The 20,441-nt window shown below is 40.1% G+C and overlaps 1 protein-coding gene across 3 annotated transcripts in view; it reads right to left on the reverse strand.

The window, feature by feature from the left end:
• The window catches only part of gpc5c (glypican 5c), a 168,392-nt gene that overhangs the window by 146,423 nt on the left and 1,528 nt on the right, over window positions 1-20,441 (reverse strand). For 2 of the 3 annotated variants that reach the window (XM_074689000.1, XM_074688999.1), the window contains exons 1-2: window positions 14,438-14,947; window positions 4,408-4,569 (exon numbers count right to left, since the gene is read on the reverse strand). In XM_074689000.1, the coding sequence (XP_074545101.1) occupies window positions 4,408-4,569; window positions 14,438-14,615 (340 nt within the window). In that variant the 5' untranslated portion in view covers window positions 14,616-14,947. Of the gene's footprint in view, window positions 1-4,407; window positions 4,570-14,437; window positions 14,948-20,441 lie in introns of those variants that run through there. The other variant, XM_074689001.1, reaches the window with a different exon arrangement.

Raw genomic sequence — 20,441 nt, forward strand, 5'->3', positions numbered from 1 at the left:
GCTGAATTCTAACTAAGAAACATTAAGTTATTGTATTAGTTATTAATCTGCAAGTTGAGTCTTTTTAACCAATGACAAGTCGACTATCATAACAGCCAATATTTGTAACCCACTGCTCCACTACTACCATAGACTCAAAAAAAATTGACTTCATCTTGCTCGGTTTTAAGTGAGCTGGCCACAAAAACTGCTCCCCCTGGTGGCTGGCTGCTGTAAAGGTCAAAAAATCTATCACCCCAGCCATTCAAGATCGGCTGGGGTTAAACTTTAAAAAATTAATAAACCTCATAAAATGTTTCTCACATCTGTTTGTTGTGGTGGTTTGAAGATACTGTTTCTTCCTTGTGTTCAAGTCCTCTTTTTTTCTGAAGTCTCTTTTTAATTGGTTATAAGAGGTTAAAAACAAGGCTTTACGTCATGTTTTATGATGATTGGCAGCTGCTGTTCTTGTGTATTTTTTGCAGTGATTGTAAAATATGTCGGGAGGTAGAGCCAAGAAGAGATCAGACTCTTGAAAGAAAAACATATATAATTTTTTTTCACAAGGCTCCACTCAGAGTCCCTCATAGCCTGTACTGCGCAGACTCTAGCTTCACAATGGCTGTGCCTATGACAGGATATTTTGGTTTCAAAACCGTACAACGGTAAAAGGCGAAGCCATGCTGTCCACTCTATATATAGTCTATGGTTGTTATCAAACAAACACTGTGACCACTGCACATGGTCCAGGCTGCATCCTGACTCAACAATTGCAGAAAAGACTCTGCTGAAGCAGAAACAGCAGAAGCTCTGCACATATTCTGGGGAAAACACACCCATCAGATAAAAACACAAAAATGGGAAAGTGTTGTCTTTCTCTTATTACAATTGCAGCAATTAATCTTTTTTGATGGTGTCAGTGTTGCATGATTCCTCTATTCTATTCGGTTTTGTCAGCATGATTGAAAGTATAAGGTGTCAGGCTACGTGAGAAGGAGGCTGATGTGATGAAAACATGTGACCTGTGTGGTGTTAGCATTCATAGACGTAGACAGCATGATGAGAGCACTGACAAAAGATTATTGGCTCTGTCTCAGCAGAAAGATTGTTATTGCAGGAAAGGATTGAACCTAGTTTGTGATAATAAAACAGTATCAGGAAGATCTGAGGGAGAAAAAAGTCCTAAAAGTGGTCTGTGTTTATGAGGTCATATTCATGACATGACAACTCCCATACATGACAAAGCACAGTAGGGCTTTTGGGGCTGTCAAAACAAAGGCAAGCCAACAAAAACACACACACAGAGACACACACAAACACACAGACAAGCTCCTATCCTCCCTCTGGTGAGCACGTCTTTTTGGCTAAACCTCAGCAAACAGCAGGAGTGATTTTGGTTAAAGCTATAAAAGTGTCAGTGTATAAAGAGTGCACACACGTTGTATGATTTATTGCATTTTTTAAATGACCAATGGATGAAGAGCTGTAGTGAAAATGATTTCTGAAATGCATCAACCTGCATGTGAGTAACAGCATCAGTCAAATTCTACTTAGTTGATGTGTATGTGAGCGTCTTGATATTTCACATTCCACTCCAGAGACAGTGCAGAGACTGACCTTAGAAGGCCTCAAAAATCAGGAGTTGGTGACGACATCATTTTTTATTCAGGAACACCACTCCAGTGTCTGTTGTTATTCCATTGTTATTTTCCATCCTGGCCTTTTCTTTATAAATGAAACACCTGATCTTCATTCTCCAGTCATGCTCAGACATGAGGTCAGAAGGGAAAGATCTTAACAATGATGAAAAATACAAATACCAGAACTCATTGAACAAGGGTCTTCTGTTCTTGTAAGCTAATTTAAAATAGAGAAAAAAAACACTGACATAGAGAAAACTTAAGGATTGGAAATTCAAAGTCTGTTTCATTCCCTATGATAGAGCTTTCCCACATGTGATATAAGTTTCTCATATTGGACGCAGAGGCCAGGAGTTCTTACACCCACCAGAAACCCAGGCTTTGCCTTCATGGCGTCTCAGCAGTCTATTGTCTGGTATAAAACTAATTGCATGGTACAGAAGTTCCTGGAGCTCTAAAAACATCCAAAGCCTGTTTCCCACCCTGCAGAATTGTGTTGGAGGTTTAGAGGAGGAAACTATTGGTCAGTTTCGGAAATGTTTATATTCAAATGACACTACAATTACCAGAGGAGGAGAAAGGAGAAGCTTGGGCAACTTGGGCTCGGCTTGATTCAGTTGGGTGCTGGACAAAATCCCTTTGGCAGCTCTGAAACAAGCTTTCAATCTACAGCAGAGACTTGTTTATCCGGTACTCAGGACCTCTGAACTGACCAGGCTACCAAGAAGGTATGCAAGGAGAAAAAAGGGGAAAGAAATACACTCAAAAAGAACCACCAAACAAACAAACAGAAATAACCACTAGGGAAAGTTGTTTCACTCTTCAAAGCTTGAGTAATTTCTTTAAGGGCTTCAGTTGCTCTGAGAGCAGGATGATATCTCAATAAGAGCAAGCATCTTTAACCAAACGGCAAAGCAGAGCAGAAGGTCTCTGTATCGTCTTCTTTTTTCCAATTTAACCTCAATTCTCCTTCCAAAGCCAAAGCAGAGGGGAAGAGAGGAAAGTGAAGCCATGCCCAATCTCTGAGTCGAACATCTCTTATAAGCCAGCAACGGTGACCTTGGTGAACTAGGTGGAAACTGTTTTCATTTAGTTGATATTGTTTTAAAAAAGAAAATAAAGCTTTCTTAACTAAAGGGTTTTGATTTAAGTTCAATATCAGGGTTAAGCTGTTCAGTTCTGTTGATTGTAGGAACAAGTAATCTAGAGGAGCAGCTTTATATCATAGGCTGTGTTTCCATTACACCTAGATTTGCGTAAAACGTAAAAAATCGCAATAAAAAATGGTAATGGAAATGCCACATTTTCGAAAAACCTCTCAAATTTGGATAAAAAGTTTTTACGCTCTCATGAGGTGGTTTTTCAGAAGTTTTGGTATTGAAGTTTCTCGCAAAAGTGCAATGGGAACACCTTTTTCGCAAAACTGTCACGTTGTCATAACAACGCGCCTTCCTCACCTCCTTGTTCGTGTCCACTGCCCCACAAACAGACTGGCAGGGCGGTCAGAGAGCAGCAGGAGGGAGGGGCGGTGGTCTGTGTACGTGAGTGAGAGTATGTGAGCTGGAGATTATGATCTTCATTTAGAGTTTTGTTCCTGCCTGTTTTGAGTTAGTGTGATCATGACCGACAGTTTGAGCAGTAAAAATAAAAACACTAATGTTTATGAATCGGCATGATCATGAGTGCAGCGTCCGAACGGACATCATGTTTTACTTTAACCAAGTTGTGTGCAATTCTGGTCGTAATGGAAACACCAGCAAGGCAAAATTGGTCTCTATCGAAACTTCAGAAATATTGCTTCTATTTTGCAAAAAAGTGTAATGGAAACGCAGCTATAGACTGTATAAATCATGGATGTACGTCACCCGTCTGTTTCTGAAATAGGAAATGAAGCACAACAGCTATAGCGGCCATATTGGTAGTGGCAAGGGCTTTGGGTACAGCTATAGGGTGTCTGTGGGTCACATGACCCTGAGCTGTGCCTCTGATTGGGCGAGCTCGCAATCTTCATATCCTTGAACTGCCAAGTTCGAAAAAAATCCCCCACACCCACCCACCCACCCACCCATAGTGTGTGCCGATAGCGGCTCAGATAGGAGACGTTTTTTGAACCAGGCTGTAAATAGGTTAATTTTTGCTTTGAGAACATCTTTTTTTGGCTTGGTGTGTATGTGACTTTCGATACTTCCGGAGCCAGCCTCAAGTGGACACTAGAGAAACAGCAGATTTTAGCACTTCCACATTGTCTCATATTCTTAGAGCAGAGGTTGCTGCATGTGTTATATTGGTACGTACACTAGCTTTATGACAGGTAACAACCACTGAATCTTTTTTCAACAACTACCCTGTTCCCCAGGCTATGGCCACACGTAGACAGGTATTTTCAAAAATTGATACCCCCCCCCCCCCCCCCCCCCCCCCATATTTGTTTTTTTTTTTTTTAAATACAGTGGGAAAATCCGCCAATAAGTTAGCCTCAAGGCATGTCAAACCCATATTTGGCTGTTTTCCAGAAATACAACCCATGCCAGCCAATCAGAGTGCAGCCCCGCCATACAGCTGTGACATTTAGGAACTGAAAACTACATTTACCTGCATCTACACGAAACCATGAAACCAGAGTTTTCCAAATCTTTACTTTGGCTGGAGTTTTAGAAAAAATTGTCCGGTTTTATGTGGATAACAGGTGTAACTGTATAAAAAATAAATGCGGTTTCCCAAATCCCCGGCTACGTGTGGACATGGCCTTAAGCTTCTCCAATATTAAAGCTTTTGCTTTGGCACTCACCCTGAAAGGCATCCAAGTGGCCAGAGAGGAGGTGCTCAAGCTCGTAGCTGTAGGAGTGGATGTTGTGTTGGGTTTCTCTTTTCACAGCAAACTGGTAGCTCTCCTCCATCTTCCTGGTGCAGCAGGACGGACCCTGGTGCTTGCAGACCAACAGATCCACATCTATTAAAAATGAAGCAGACATATTTGTTAATTCTGTGATCAAAATTTGGCTTTGTACTGAAATAAAGAAACAAAAAGCATGCAGAGTTTTTTACAGGAAACTGAAAGAGATGTCATCATAATTACTATTCAGTGAGAATTGTATGTATCAATAAATATGTAAGATCTTGTAAGAAGAGAAGTTTATATGCAATTCATCACTTTACTGTACAAGTATGTGTGAGTATATGTATAGTGTCCTGAGTATGCACATAGATAGACAGGCTATAACTCCACTGGGAGACAGAGGAGGCACCATGGGAGGGTGAGAAAGTAGACCAAGAATTCATCTACGTTTCCTGCTATAAATACCGTGTCTGTCAAATATATAAATATCTTTGGCTCAAAGCACTGCACACATGTCGTCAAGACATACATTCAGAAGTCTATGTAGAATATATGTTGTGTAAAACTGAAAAAAAAACTTGCATTTGTAAGGCACACATGAAAAGTGTCTGTCACTCACACAAACCCACACACACACACACAGACATACATTGGTATGTATTTAATGTGACACCACTTCTAGGAGTAACAAGACAATGGCCACAGCACAGCAGTTCATTATAAGCGCATGAAGGCAATGACCTAACTGCAAATGCTATGATCCAAAGAGCAGCTCAATCAGGCACAATTACATCAGCTGAAACAGAGTCCAGCCTGCCCTGCCAGGCTGTGTCACCTGCTTCTCACCATCTAAACTTATACAGGCACTGTCATGACATCACTTAGAGCGGCCACAATTAGAATGAGCTGTTCAAATCGCCCTTTCCCACACATTTGCTTGCACAAATTCACATGCACAGGGACATTTTCATAATGCAGAAGTATAAAATGATAACTGGTTTTGCAGGGGTGAGGGGTTGGACAGGGGTTGGCTGCAAGCAGGTGTTGTAACCAGAGCCTAAAGCATGGCCTTAGGACAGACCGCAAGACCAGTGCCTCACTGTCCAAATCCCTCCATGAAACACAATAGGGTTGCATTCTCAATCCCTCTTTCCCTTTCTGCTCCCTCTCTCCCATTTGCCTGGCATATCCTAGTGAGGCCTGGGTGTCTCTTAATTACCCAGTGAGGCTCCATTTGTTCCCATCCCAGAGCCAGACGAGTGAAGTCATAACTGGCTGTCCTGCCCCTTCCAGCTCATTATCTCCATCTCTGAAGCAGTGCACTCTTTTTATGTTGACATGGTTTCCCTGTCGACACTGTTCTTCTGTTGACACCATTTCTGAAAAGTCCAATGTTTTTTTTTTTTCCTGGGTATTCATGAAAAACAGAACCGGAACCATTGAGGTATAAAGTCTGCCTATGGCCCATTTAATAACATACAATGTATCCACCACTGTACCTCTTAAAGGGCTTTATACGACCATGGATATCCAAAGGTGTCAGTTCATATTGATTCAAACTATTACAGTTGTGTTTACCTCTATTCATTACTCTTCCAAGTGAGGGGTCATTTTAATAGAAGTAACTTCAAAAATGGACAGGTATGTACGTCACTAAAAGAAAAGCTTACATGTCATTAAGCCTAAGATAATAGATTTTGTTCTTGTAAAGCATATTGTTAGGAAAAAGCAAAAGGTGTCCATCTTTTTAAATATGTATAGCACATTAAGCGCAGCACGCCGTTTTGATTTTGCTTAAAGGTCATCACTTTACCATATTTGGTATCTGTGCCCTCTTCTCTTCTGTCCCTGACCCTGCTCTCCTCTCGAGCTGGCTCTTTCTCTCCTTTGTGTTTGTGTGTTATCTGTGATATGAAACTAATATCCAGGGACTCAGAGTGGAATCCAGCCTGGCCTCTCCGTCCCTTGCGAGTAGATGCATGGAGTAAGTGATACTCAGAGAGACTTTGGCTGTTAAACCACCACAGCAGTCAGGATGGCCCGACTGTGTCACAAATATATGCCAGGCCACTTCCTGCAAACATTAGAAGTCATGTCACTGCTTGTATATAAAACAGTGAACATATTGCTGAGTCTGTTCTTTTGTGTCTTTGAAAATGTTTTTTCTGTGCAGCATGTATTTGAAAATCTGTTTAGATGCCTCTGCCTGAAGGGTAAACTAAAATATGTATTGAGGACTCAGGGCAGCAGTCTCCCAAGGACTCTAAGAGTCACTGAAGTCTTCAATGTGGGACGCACTGAATCTATTTATATCTGTCTGCCTTCCTTTATAGTCAGATGTTTCAAAGCAAATTAAGTTTTTAGATGACAGAGTGTGGATCGTTTAAACCCCTTAACTTCACCTTTTTGACCATTTTATGAAGACCTGTTTAAGGCTCAGTCAGGATATTTTAACTAGAGATAGACCTATATAGATTTTTCCGGGCCGATACTGTTACTGATTATTTGTGGTCAAGGAGGCCAATAACCGATATTTGAAGCTGATATTAATTTGCAGTCAAAGTGCAAATATTACTCCATCACTTAACTTCATTCAAATACCTGTAAGCATGAGTTTATTTAACAGCTCCCAGGCTTAGCAGCATGTTTTGTAAAGTTAAATTAAAACTTTAAAAAAATCAATAGCTAAAGTTTTCTACAGTAAATGAAGTTTTCCAAAATTTCAATGTAACTGCATTAACTGCACTGCTGATTGGCTGTTTCCCAAACCATGGCTCTACTTGTAACCAATCACATGGTACTGTGGGTGGGACAGTGCAGAGGATTGAGTAGTGATCATAGACTGTATATAGAGTGGACAGCGTAGCTCCGCTATTTGTTATTCTACAGTTTTGAAGCCAAAATACCGCAGTCTAAGGCGCCACCATTGTAGCAGTTTGGAGCCAGAGTCTGTGCAGTAGAGACGATGAGGGATTCTGGGAGAATCTGAGTGGAGCTGGGTGACAAAAATATATATATATATTTTTTTCTTTCAAGAGTCTAATCACTTCTTGAATCTACCTCCCGACATATTTTACAATCCCCGAAAAAGATACACAACGACGGCAGCTGTCAATCATTGTTAAACATTACGTAAAGCCTCGTTTTTAACCTCGTATAACTAATGGAAACGAAACTTTTCAGAAAAAAGAGGACTTGGATACAAGACAGCCAAATAATATCTTCAAATCACCACAACAATCGGACGTGAGAAATATTTCTACAAGGTGTAATAATTTTTTAAAGTTTGACCACAGCCCATCTGGAATGGCTGGAAAGCTGGATTTTTAAACCTATACTGCAGCCAGTCACCAGGGGGAGCAGCTTTTGTGGAGACCTCACTTCAAGCAAGCGGACGTCCATTTTTTTCACAGTCTATGGTAGTGACTGCAGACAGCGGAGCAGCTGCATCAGTCTCAAATTTGTTTCTTGTCGGCCATCAGATTAAAAAAAAAAAGGCAGATGCCGATATGCCTCAAATGCCAAATGTTGGCCTCGATAATCGGCCCAGTGATAATCAGTCTATCCCTTATTTTAACTCAACACTTTCATGGATTCTCTGTCTTTCCAAGGCCCATTGGCTTCTTCAGCAATATTAGTTTCTTGAACTCTCAAACTCTGGCAGTTTCTTCGAAATCATGACTCAACAACAATTTTTCATGTGTAGCTTCAAGCGCCGTATCGATGGGTGGATGCTCTTGGAATTGACAGCAACAGATCGAGTTATCTCTGTGTAGTTATTTCCACATCCTGGATTTTAATCCCGTTGGAATAAAGAGAGCTGACATTTCAATTCACTGTCCATGTACCTATGTTTGTAACTTTGCTGTGAAGAGTGAGAAAGTAAAGCACCTCAGCTGAGTCTTTGAAGCCATTTCAGCTCTCCTGGCCTGACACAGCACTGACCTCACTGAGCTCTGAGCCTTTTAAATGTTTTGTGAATGCTTCACTAAACTGGTACTTTCCAATCATTTTAATGTGGAAATTGACCAAAGTTTGCTGGACCTTACAGCACTGATGGATTTCAATAATCCCACAGATTTATTACTCACTGGTGACTTCTTTCCAACGGTTACACTCTAAAGACAGGAAGAAGATGATCAATGTATCATAATGTATCACAAGCAGGAAAACTGTGATAGAATAAGATCAGGAGAGAAAAGTAGAGGAGGAAGTTAAACCACTTATTTATCAATATTTTCAGCATACATTTTATTTTTCTTTGTTGAGACTTAGAAACGATACACCTAGAAGCTGTAGTAATCTAATTTAGACAGTTAAACCCTCATATTGAAAGTGACTCTGACAGTCAGACTGAGCTCAGCTGATCCTTTAGAAGAGTCCACTGTGTATGCTACTCATTTTGCATGGCTCAACCTGAACACACTTGGCTCTCCAAGCTGGGTGTCAACTCTGAATGCTAATTGGCTTAATCGTCCTCTGGTGACAAATACCACTTGAGTAATTTTCCGTATTAAAGTCAGGGCTCAGGGGTCTTGACTTGTTAGTCACAGTGCCTTCAGAAATACCTCAGTGCCCTTCATTGCAAAAGTCAAAACTCTCGATCGGAGAAACTCTACCTGTATAATTGCCCTGCTAACTCACATGACATTTTCAATATGTGGTGCTACAGCTGCAGAGCTGAATACAGAGTACAGCTCAGGCGATGTCGCTCACATCCTTTCTTAAGTTCAAGTATAAACTCCTGCACTTACAAACTGACTTGTTTAAAGCTACCATTTCCCCTAAAATGGTGCGGTAAACTTTGTTTGATTTGGAATGTGTTGATGATGGGGACGGTTGTGGTTTCCTGATGCTGCTTTTTGATATTTTTTTGAGAACAGGAATAACTTTGTTAAAAGCAGGCAATTAATGCAGTGAAGTTCTCCTGCCTCAGGAAGCCAGTCCTCTTTGAAGTTCCCAGATCCCCTGAACATACAGGATATTTACTCTACACAGATTTGCTGTATTTTGGATGGACCAAGATGAATAAAAACACATCTTATGCATACCTGCATCTTTTCAACAACCCTGAAAACCAACTGGCATGTTTTGATTTCTCAAACCCCCGAGCTGGAGCTGCCCACAGTGATTGGCACAGCGTCTAGAGTCGAAGAAGAGGGCAGAGGTGAGAAGGACAGAGCTTAAAGAGGGGGTGGAAAGCTAATGGGAAAAGAGATGCTGACCTGATGAGACAGCGTTTTATCAGAGAGGAGCTCAGCCACAGACTGGCACAGTCTTTGTGTTAATATACAAGATAATCTAGGGGAGACATCCACTCAGAAAGAAAAAAAAACACCCCTCCTCTCTTGTAATTTTTCACTTTCCAGTGCACAATAAGGTTTATGGGTTATTACACTGAAGATGTAAATGATGATAATCTTGGCAGTCAAATAACCTAATAAAATCCTATCCACCTCGTCTACAGTAAGAGACTTAGGCTGAAATCCAATAAGAGATGTTGTAGAGAGAGGGACTCAGACAGAATAATCAGCTTCAGACTGGGGCGAGACTGGCAAAGCTTTAGTGTTTAGGGTGGACAGCTGAAACACAACCTGAGGTGCTGTCTTCTAAATTAAAGCCACGTCAGAGCTTCTTTTACTACTAAATGAAATGTACTCACATTCATTTTCCACATCAGGTGGTCTGAATAAGTTTAGGGGTAGAACCTCTGACACTCTGTGTTTTGTATGGAGTATGCAGCATGTGAGTGCTCTCTAAATAAGAAAGAGAATCAAAATAACTGCAGCCAATCAAAGGCCGTGTTGAGCTTTGAGCTCTTGCCAAGGTTTTTTTATGCTGCTGTAACTGGTTAAGGATGTGGTGACATGTGATAACACTCTGTGTTCCCATTCCCTCGCTATTAACACATGACCCTGTTTGCCTTGTAATAAAGATATGAGACACTTTCTCTTTCATTTTAAAATAGCTGTTAATGACTCAGTAAATCAGGGACTGGCAGTGGTAATAAAGTTTTAAAGAAGGGATTTGTGTTGGTTTGGTACACAATCAGAACAGCCCTGCTCAGATAGGTTTCACTGAGTTGTAAACTAGCTTGATCATATCTGAGAACATTACCCGAGAAGGCAACTCAAGAAGTATCTGTCAACAGCACTTAGCTGTCTACTCCTCAAATAACCCACCTTCTAAAGGCTGACTCCATGTCCCAAACTATTTTTCGTACCAAATCAGTTTTTACTCTTCAAATGAATTATAGATTAGCTACTTTATCTTACTCACTACCATTGACTGTGGGTAAAATGGCCTTCATTTTGGCCTATGGTGAGATGTGAAGCCAAAAAACTGTCTCTATGGGCACTGATATATGGCACTGAATGGTCAGTCAACATCTTTTTAAAGTCAAATCATCAATAAGAACTAAACTTCCCAGGAGAAGATAAGTGCTTGAACATAAATCAGAATAATCATGACTATGCCTTTGTCTGTGATTGTTGATTCTTTTTTTTTACTAACAGACCAATGTTAACATGATGGAGGCGGGTTCTATGACCTTTACTGCAGCTAGCCAGCAGAGGGAGCTCTGAGTCATGTGGCTTTTCAATCAGTCAACACTTCAATATAGGCTGTTTTCCAAACCCACCTACTACATACTACATGTGAATGTAGTATATAATAGGCACTACATGCTACATACTGCTTTTGCATGTCTGACTGTTCTGTTGGGTCTGTTTTGTAGTATACTGCTCTAGTTTTCAGTTTCAGAAAATGGAGCTACAGGTGATGGATTTTATTTTGCCTTTCTTATGAATGTACAACACAAACTTTAGGTAGATCTTTGCATTTTAGTTATGTTGTTAATTATATTATAGCAGAATCATCATATTTGATTTATGTTTACTGAAAATACATCTGGAAGTAATTTTTATTTTTACAACTGATGGAAAAAACCCTTTTTTATAATCAATGTATGGTTTAGAAAAAGTGAATTTGGGGTTTATATGGGCTTTAGTGAATTTGTAGAAGTAAAGACCTCTATTATAACGAACTAGCAAAATTTATTTATTTTTCTTTGGCATCACTTCACTTCTATCTCACAGACGCTCTGACGTTAGTGTTGTTGTATGGTAGTTAAAATGCCGACTCATTCCAGTAGATGGCAGTATTTCACCAAAACCTGCCACTTGCATAGACAAACAGTGTTAGCGCCATGCATTGTGGGAAACAGTTTGCCACGTAGACTGGTTCGTTGCATACTGGAAAGTTTTCCTGGATCAGTTTGACATCTAAGAATTTTTGGCATACTGCAGATTTTGCAAGTTTTCACATACTACCTACTACAAACTGAGTTTTGCTCCAAACAGTAGGCACTACTAGTGAAGTAGGCAGTTTGGAAAACAGCCATAGTTTTTGCTCACTGTCGATTGGAAAAACATAAACTCCAAAGGTAGTCAGAAGGATCTCAACTTCATTTATTTTCTTTTTTTTTCCTTTTTTATGATGAGCTACTGCTACACTTAAGTATTCCATGAACACTCTTTGAGAGCAGGCCACTGGATAAAATATGATTTCAATGCTCTTGATGACAGTTACTACAAATAACATGCTGTGCTTTTTTTGGATTCACAAACTCAAATCAAAACAGCACTGAATAGGATTTTTATAAGATTATATCCAAAAGAGCAGGTCTTAAGTTCCCTGCCGCTGCACTCCTCCTGGCGCTTGGTGTGAAACCGGCTCACCACACATGAATGAAATGCAGCACTGTATCTTAAAACAAACACCAGGCTGTGAAAGGGGCTGAAGCTTTGCCACTTCAAATTTCAAGACTTGCTTTTGTTGGCATTTGATCTGAGGACTGAAGCTGAGTAGTGAAATTGTGTACACACGCACATATACACCAAATATCCCACTCTAACACCCCCTTCTATTGGTCAGCGCTTTGAAGACAAGATTGGGCCTGACCCAGAGCAGCTTCTCTAAGACGAAGACAAATAAAGAGCAAAATAAGATTGGAGCCCTAAATGTACTCCTGGAAGTGCAGTGATGTTTGATTAGCTGTGAGAGGGGATGGCCGATGGGTGGAAAACAGAAACACATTTCTTTACACCCCGCATACAAACACAAACATTTTTATCAGTTAATAGTTTTTTCTAGCCCAAAGAGCTGGGGTTCATATCAGGATTATATCCCCGCTAAAAATGCTAAGTTTAGAAATCAGGTTTAGGAACTGGTACTGCATCCATTTTCTGCATATGTTTCTGCTTTCTGTCAGGTAAAATGCTCAAGAGCAGCTGCTGCTGCAGGCAGAGTAACTTCTGTGCTTCTACCAGAATGCTGCAGACTGTAAAAAGTTTGTCATGCAAGCCTCGCTCCAGACTGCTGCCATCATCAGAAGACCAAGGTTCTTCTGTTGTCTTTCAGAGTCAACCGGAAAGTTCTGCTCGCAATGAAACTTACATCCTCTGTTGCTAGTAGTGACACCCTGCTAAACAAACATATCAAGTGGTTTGGATGCACCTCGAGGTATGTTTCCCACTCAGCTATCTATTGCTCTTCTCCCTGTTAAAGCTTGCAGACTCAGACGGGATGACACTTAATCTTCCACCCACCTATGTGACACTATGCAGCCAGAATTTGGATCAAGAGCCGTATAGATGGATCATCATACATCTGTTGGTCTAAGAGTTTTCAGAAGAGTGAAACAGAATCTTTGATTTCTCTCATACTTCAAGACAATACTAGTTAGCTATAGAAAGAGTAGCTACTGTTGACAGAAAAATAAGATATGCATTCTATTCTGTTGAGTTCAAATGAAAGTGATAATTTAAATGTCAGCGAACATAAAACAAGTACAACTTCTTCAAAAGTGTTGAAGTGTCTCACTATGTTTGCAGAACAACTTCATGCAAAACTTGCATAGTTGAACTAAAGCCTCCACCACTTACAATGCACTTTGCCTCCAAAACAGATTTGGAACCACTGTTTATCCTCATAAAATAACTTCTCTGTGTGCATGAGGAAAGTACATACCACAAAACTTTCAAGGCATTTAAATCCACATCCCATTGAAACAAAGTTTCACAGTGGGCAGAGAAGAATCTGGCAATATCTGTGTAGACAGGGGTGCAGGAACACTTTTAAGGCTTTTGGAAGGAGTCTCAAGAAAATGAAATGATTGTGTTTCCTGACCTGAGTGCATGAAAGCTACAAGAGTGATGCTGGCCCATTATCTGCAGACACATAATCAGGCCATGGCTACGAATCAAATTATTAATAAGTCCAGATTGGCTGATTGTCTGATGGGCAGACAAAGTGTTGTGTTAAAATTGTGGAAAGAATCCAGAGACTACGATGCTTTATAACCAACTCTATGAATTCTAGAAAAGTGCAACCACTTAAAGTGTTATTTATAGGATAAATAGTAGAATTGATATAGGATAAAACAGGATTGGACTGACAGATGGGCCACACTCAACCTCCTTTAACCTTTAACGTCAGTTCAGATCTTTCAAACCTGTCATTATAACATTGTTTGGTATGCATCATTAACAGCTTCCCACATGTAGCCTTCAACATAAAACAGTTATCGCTGTAGAATTTGATAGAAATATTCTTAACTTACATAAATAATGTCAAGAGTATTCCATTTAACAGAAGAATCTGAGCCAAATATCTGCTCTGTCAGTAAACTTTTAAATCTGCTGTTGCTGTGAGCTGGGTGGGCTCATGTGCCTTCTGGAGACCACTTAAAGGAACTGTTTACTGAGCCATGTGCGCTTTGACAGAAGAGGCAGTTCTTCTTAAATTAAATTGCTCATATATCTGCACGCATCAACGCACCTTGTCTTGGCTACAGCCTCTGATGCAGCTGAAGGTAAATGTCATATTTCTGCATACGCTTCCATTCTCCTCATCTATGACATTAGCACTGGGCTGCAGCCTTAGTGCTCATTGCTATCAGGTGCCAAACCCACTGACTCACCTGTGCCAGGTGTCTCGGGAACGCGGTTCAGCGGCCCGACCTGCCGTAGCTGAAAAGCGGTCCTCACTTCATGACAACTGTACGCATCCACATCGATCACAACCACAGCAAGAACGACCGCTGACAAAATCCAAAAGGACCCGCAAGAGTTTACGCGTGGGCATATTCCTCGGGACATTGCCGCATTTCACACCAGGTATCCGCGTGGATAGCTCACTGACTGCAAACTGTGTGACAGTGTTGAAAACAGACGCCACTGGAGTGCAATGAAGCGACGATGAGTTTGAACATCTGACAAACGTTTCCGTCTGATTCTCACATAATTGTTCGGGATGAGAGTGGGCGCCTCACAGCAGAGGATCAGTGTCTTCACTCGGACGGATGAAGAGTGGTGTGTGTGGGCTGAAGCCAGTCTGTCCCGCGCCCAACACTTTGCAGTGGTCTGCTGTCTACATGCCTGTTTCCAAAGCCTCGCGCGCACTCCCCTCCCTCTCTGTTTACTTCAGCTAAGTGCCCCGACTCAAACCATACAGAGTGTCTGTGGGGAGCAGCTGAGTCAGTATTCTACAAAACTTTTAATCTTTACAACCACACAACTCCCCGGGATAGCATTTCCAAGAATTTTACATTATTTTACCCGTAACTCATCGGGATACAACGTGTGGTTTCCTAAATAATCCCACTGAAAGAAGATGTAGCCCATCAAGTTAATGTTGTATCACCTTTGCACCATGTATGTGAAATTGCACAAAAATAACACAAGTTGTTTACACGTGAGAGCAACCCCAGATCCACAAATAAAAATGTATTTACATAATACCTCTAGCTTTGACCTGTTTTTCTCCCATAACAGAAAGTAACCCCTCGCAGTGAGGATGTCTTAAAATGCGCAGAGCCCCACAACCTTTCTCTCTTGTTAGTTTTCATCTTTGTGAAGATCCCTACTGAAGGCAAATTAACTTTTCTCTCTCTAGGACAGTCCCAAAAATTAGCTTTAGAGTATAAAATTAATTCAATAGCACCTGATTCTCCCTGCAATCCTGCAGTCAACTATGATAAAGTCTGTAATATTTGGTTAACTTTGCTGCCATCTGCTGGTGAAAACGCGTAATGGAAGTAAAGGAACATGACAGTGTTTTCAGAACGTTGCACTCACAGTAATGCCTCTTTTGGACTTTGTTCAGATGTAGCATTCATTAAAATAGATTACTTGGAATTGAAATTTCAGCAGCACACAAATTGGCAAAATCTCAACTTCAAAAAAGTAACCAGTCATCTCTCACAAAGTTGTTTTCTCAAGCTCATCAAAAAGACTGTTAGGAGTCCCTAAGTGATCTTGAAACAGTGTCCCTTCTAGGTATCTAGGTACTATTTAAAATGACATTATCAGCACCAATATTACAGATTATGGGTTAGTTCAAAATGCTACTTCTTAGCTTCCCGGTTGGGTTGAGCAGGACCAGATTGATTTACGGCACGTGAAGGTCTCTATGAAAACACCACGCAAGCTAACGAAGTTTAGTAGTGAGAAAGTAGATTTGTGTTTTTCTTTGTTGAAAACAGTTTCTGTGATTAATTTTGTAGTGATGGTGGACACTGGAGCCTAATTGTCAAACAGAAAAAGGACAGAAGAGCAGAAGGAAGATAAACAGGAGAGTGATACAACCCGAGCTAAAGGCAAACACAGGGGATAAACTGTGATAATGTTTATTCCAACCCACAGTCAGCAGTTATTCTGCAGTGGTCTGTTCAAACTTGAGAGTCTATCAATAAAATGAATAGTGAGGTTACGTTAGCTCTGCTTGGTAGATGACTGGCAGGACATAACCAGGATTTACTAACGTTACACATTCCAGTCACGTCCTAGAGCACCAGGCTGCCAGCTGTGCTAAATAGAAACGGCTACTAAACTTCTTATACTCTAACAGTGTTTACTTGTTGTCACGTTAGCCTAAAAATACGTTGGAACACCAGGCTGCCGATAGCGCTACATATAGCCGGCTACTTCAAGGTTTGTTTGATGTTACGTTTCAAACCGTCGTAACTGTACTAATAAATACCTTACCAAACACACACCTCGCTTAAAAGTAATTTATGACAGTGTGCGTGAGACTCTAAACCAGAAAGTGATGAGGCAGTCCAATTAAAACAGATCCTCCTCATAGCATCTTTACATGTTTCACTTTGCAATCAGTTTTTGATTTGTCAACAAATGTAGTTACACTGTACACTTCCTTTTACACGCTACACTTAAACCCCTCTCTTGGATTAATAACACATCAGCTGCTGCTCTTCAGAGAAAATTTCAAATCCCAGTTATTATTTAGAATATCCATTAAGCTGTGTTTGATTTTGGCCTTAAGGGAAATAAATCCCCATTTGATGCTACACAGGCTTCTTTTAGCAAAGTTCTTTATAGTCCTTGGATCAAAGGCCATTACTTTCAGTTCAACTTTGAGGAAGAGCTCCACTTGAACTGCTTAAGCTGCTAAATGTCATCACTAATGAGAGTACAGTCATCCCTGTGGGGATGCTTTTCACTTTTATAATGCATCCACAAAGGAGAAAGTTCATGGTAGGAGAGAGCTGGTAGTAATTAAATGCACAGCATGGAACCAAGGTAGTGCAGGTGAAAATAAGGCTCAGTGAAACATCTTTTACAGCAGACCAACATCTGGTACCCTGAGCAAGATGTAAAGACTTGAGTGTGTGCCAGTAATGATGTCAGTAACCCAGTTAGAGGCTGTCCTCATCCAAAGAGCTATCAATCCCAAGGCATCCCAAACACACCAACAGCTGATGCCTCGGTATACACTTTAAGAACATTAACAATAACAAAGGCCTACAGTCAGCAGTGTTCAACAATATCTGCAAGCACTAAGGAATGTTTTTCTGACTCCATATTTAAAAGCAGCACCAGCAGTTCAAGGATATTTAAGGCATTCCAGCAGAGGTGGCTCTTGAGCGATCCAACTGTCTATGATCTAGACTACTTATCCCATTCAGGGCCACAGGGGGCTGTAGCCTGACTCAGCTGTCATGAGGAGAGAGAAGGGGCACACCCCAAACAGGTCAGCAACTAACAGACACAGACAGACAACCAAACACTATTTAATCTCTGGGAAATTTAAAGTGAACAGTTAACATAATGAGAAAAATTCTGGCATGCCAAGAGGGAACAAGGATCACTACAGTCCACACATAAAAGCCCAGCTATGGTTCAAACCAGGGGCCTACCTGCTGTTAGGCAACAATGCTAATCATTGCACTAATGTGCAGCCTGCTCTTAAGCTAACTCAGTCTCGTGTAGTGAAGATGTGGTTCATGTAGAATGGGCTGATGGTAAGTGCTTGGTAGTCGAAACAACCAAGGATCATTGACACCAAACTGCTGCAGAACAGGATGTAAACATACCAGGATGTTTAACTTCATCAGACCCATTTGAGCAAACCAGCATGTTCTTTAGCGTCTCTGACCCACAATTCACTTCCACACTAAAGATACGTCACCGCAAATAAGGTGCAAAGAGATTAGGGTTAGGGTGGGGTAAGTGCAATGTAGCATGATAGAAAGCAAAGAAGGTTTTATAATTATGCACAATTAGTGAAAAGATACCTGCATCATTGGAGCACTTTAATATTGTGTTTGTGTAAAATTATCATAAATTTGTTTGCACAGGAGTGGAGGTAAAATATTTAGGATCTGAATACTTCTAGTCACATGATGGCAGCAGAATAAAGATGTAGTCTGTATTGGTGCTGTCACTTCCAGGAGTACCACTCTAAGTCTTTTTTATATCTAAGAAACCAGGTAAAGTTTGTGCAAACAAGCAAAGAAGTCTTTTAGATAACCTTTCTTTTGATGTGTTAAATTATAAGGAACAGCGGAGCCACAGGGTGTTTGGTTATACCTGCACAGCTTGACTGAACAGCTGTGTGGTTTCAGGGTAGGAGTATTCTGGGCTCCGTCTGAATTTATCCCAGGTAAGCCTTCGCCAGGGTACTAAGCACTCTAAAACGGTATTAAAGTTTTACATAGAATACTCTGCTCCAAGATTCTTCCTACAGGAAAATGCAGTTGAATCAAAATAAATAAAGTTTCATGAAAAAAAAACAAAATCATGAAATGTGAAGACTAGACAAAGGGTCTTCAACTTGCAGCTATAGCGCCTCATGTAGCTCTTTGACTGCTTTGCAGTAGCTACTTTTAGATTTAAAAATAATATTATCAAAATAGTGAATTTTTATTTTTCTTACAGGGATTATTGATAATTAAAGACATTGATACTAAATAAAATCATGTGTAAACATTTTGTTAAAATAGATATGCATCACATTTGTAACAAAGCCTACCACCGCTTTACTTCACCTCCTACAACATCAAATTCAAGTATTCTTTTAAAAAAAATTGAAATTTTTTGAAATTTATTAAATTTCTTTCTTTTTTATTTTGAAATTGAAAATTTGTTTAACATTTTTTGTAATATTTTGCATTTTTTTTAATTGTTGAAATTTTTTGAAATTTCAAAGTTTTTTTTAATTTTCATTTTTTTTATTTTAAAATTTCAATTCATTCATTTTTTCAGTAATTTTATTGAAAATAAAAAACTAAACATTGCATGAACAATTTTATAAATTTGAACATCTTTTCTTTTAGATAATTAAACACTAGATTTTCCCACGTAAATAATTTTACACACTTTCTCATCTTTATCGTGAAGATAAAGTTGATTCTGTGGCTCCTGTATGTCTTTAATCCAGCTGAGCTGAGGCAAAATGGCTCCTATGAAAGGAAAGGTTACAGACCCCCTGGACTAGACAGTTCATAAGGACCTGAAGCTACTGTACTGTGGGAACCATTTGTACATATCTTTGCATGAATGGCATCAATAATCTGGTTCATAGTTTTTGTGTTACAGGAATAAGTTAATCAATTCATTTTCTTTTGTTCATCTACTATAGCAGTAGTGGGTATTTCTTTTCAACTTGCAACTTTAGGTAACCCAACTATTAAAGAGTTACTTTGGCTACATTACTAAGAACTCAGGGCTCCCTGTTTATATCTTTCACAGGGCCCCACCACCACAGCCCAAACCAACCCCATACAGTTTTAGTAAGAAAACTGTATACATGCTATTAAAGTTGTATTAAAACAGAGGCTTTATACTTTGCTAAAATGATCTATTATTTCATTAGGGCCCCTTCTTGGCCTGGCTTCAATCCCACATCGATCCCACTATGACACCCCTCATTCTATCACACCAAAGGTCATAGCGCTGTGATAACTTTGGAAATTGTTACAGAGCAAACTTTAGTTATCTGTTCAGCTAATGTTTTCAAATCATGAACTTTTTTGTATGAACCAGCTCTCTACTACAGGCAGTCAGCAACACAGGGCAGTATCTTTGGTAGTTATGTGTAATGTGCAAATGATTCTCTGTGGTGAATCAGAAGAGCCCATTGAGTGGGAGCTCACTCCCAACTTTTTTTCTTTTGTTTCTCAGCTCTCATTCAGTTGCTCAGCTCTGCTCAGCTCTGTTCACTGCAGAACTTTGGCTGTGTCCCAATTTGTGTACTTCTGCACTTGCTATTTTGAGTGTTTATGTGCATTCACATGACTGACAGTGCAAAAAATGCAGTGCACTTGTTTCCTCAACTGCCGCACTCAAAACAGTCCAAAAAACTGGGTGTGAAACACTGGACACTTCTCACCATCAATCGTCACCATATTGGCTACATAGAGGAAGGGGCGATGATGGATTATACAATGGTTGATGGTTGAACAGCTGTGAACGGTTTTGAAATGCCATCATAACAAATGGTAAGTGCAAAGCTGCAGTATCTGATTGAAAAATCACAACCCTGTAAAATTTCTTACACTGTTCTAGGAAGTGCAAAGTGTAAGCAGTACACTTCATGTATGTGCACTTATGAAAGTTCACTGTTAGACACAGCCATTGTTTTGATTGACAGTATGGAAGCCATGCAGCCAATCACACGTAAGG

Source organism: Halichoeres trimaculatus, unplaced genomic scaffold (genome assembly GCF_033239565.1).
Source record: "Halichoeres trimaculatus isolate MK-OKI-2021-1 unplaced genomic scaffold, fHalTri1.1 fHalTri1_scaffold_15, whole genome shotgun sequence".
In the NCBI taxonomy this organism is placed as follows: domain Eukaryota; kingdom Metazoa; phylum Chordata; class Actinopteri; order Labriformes; family Labridae; genus Halichoeres; species Halichoeres trimaculatus.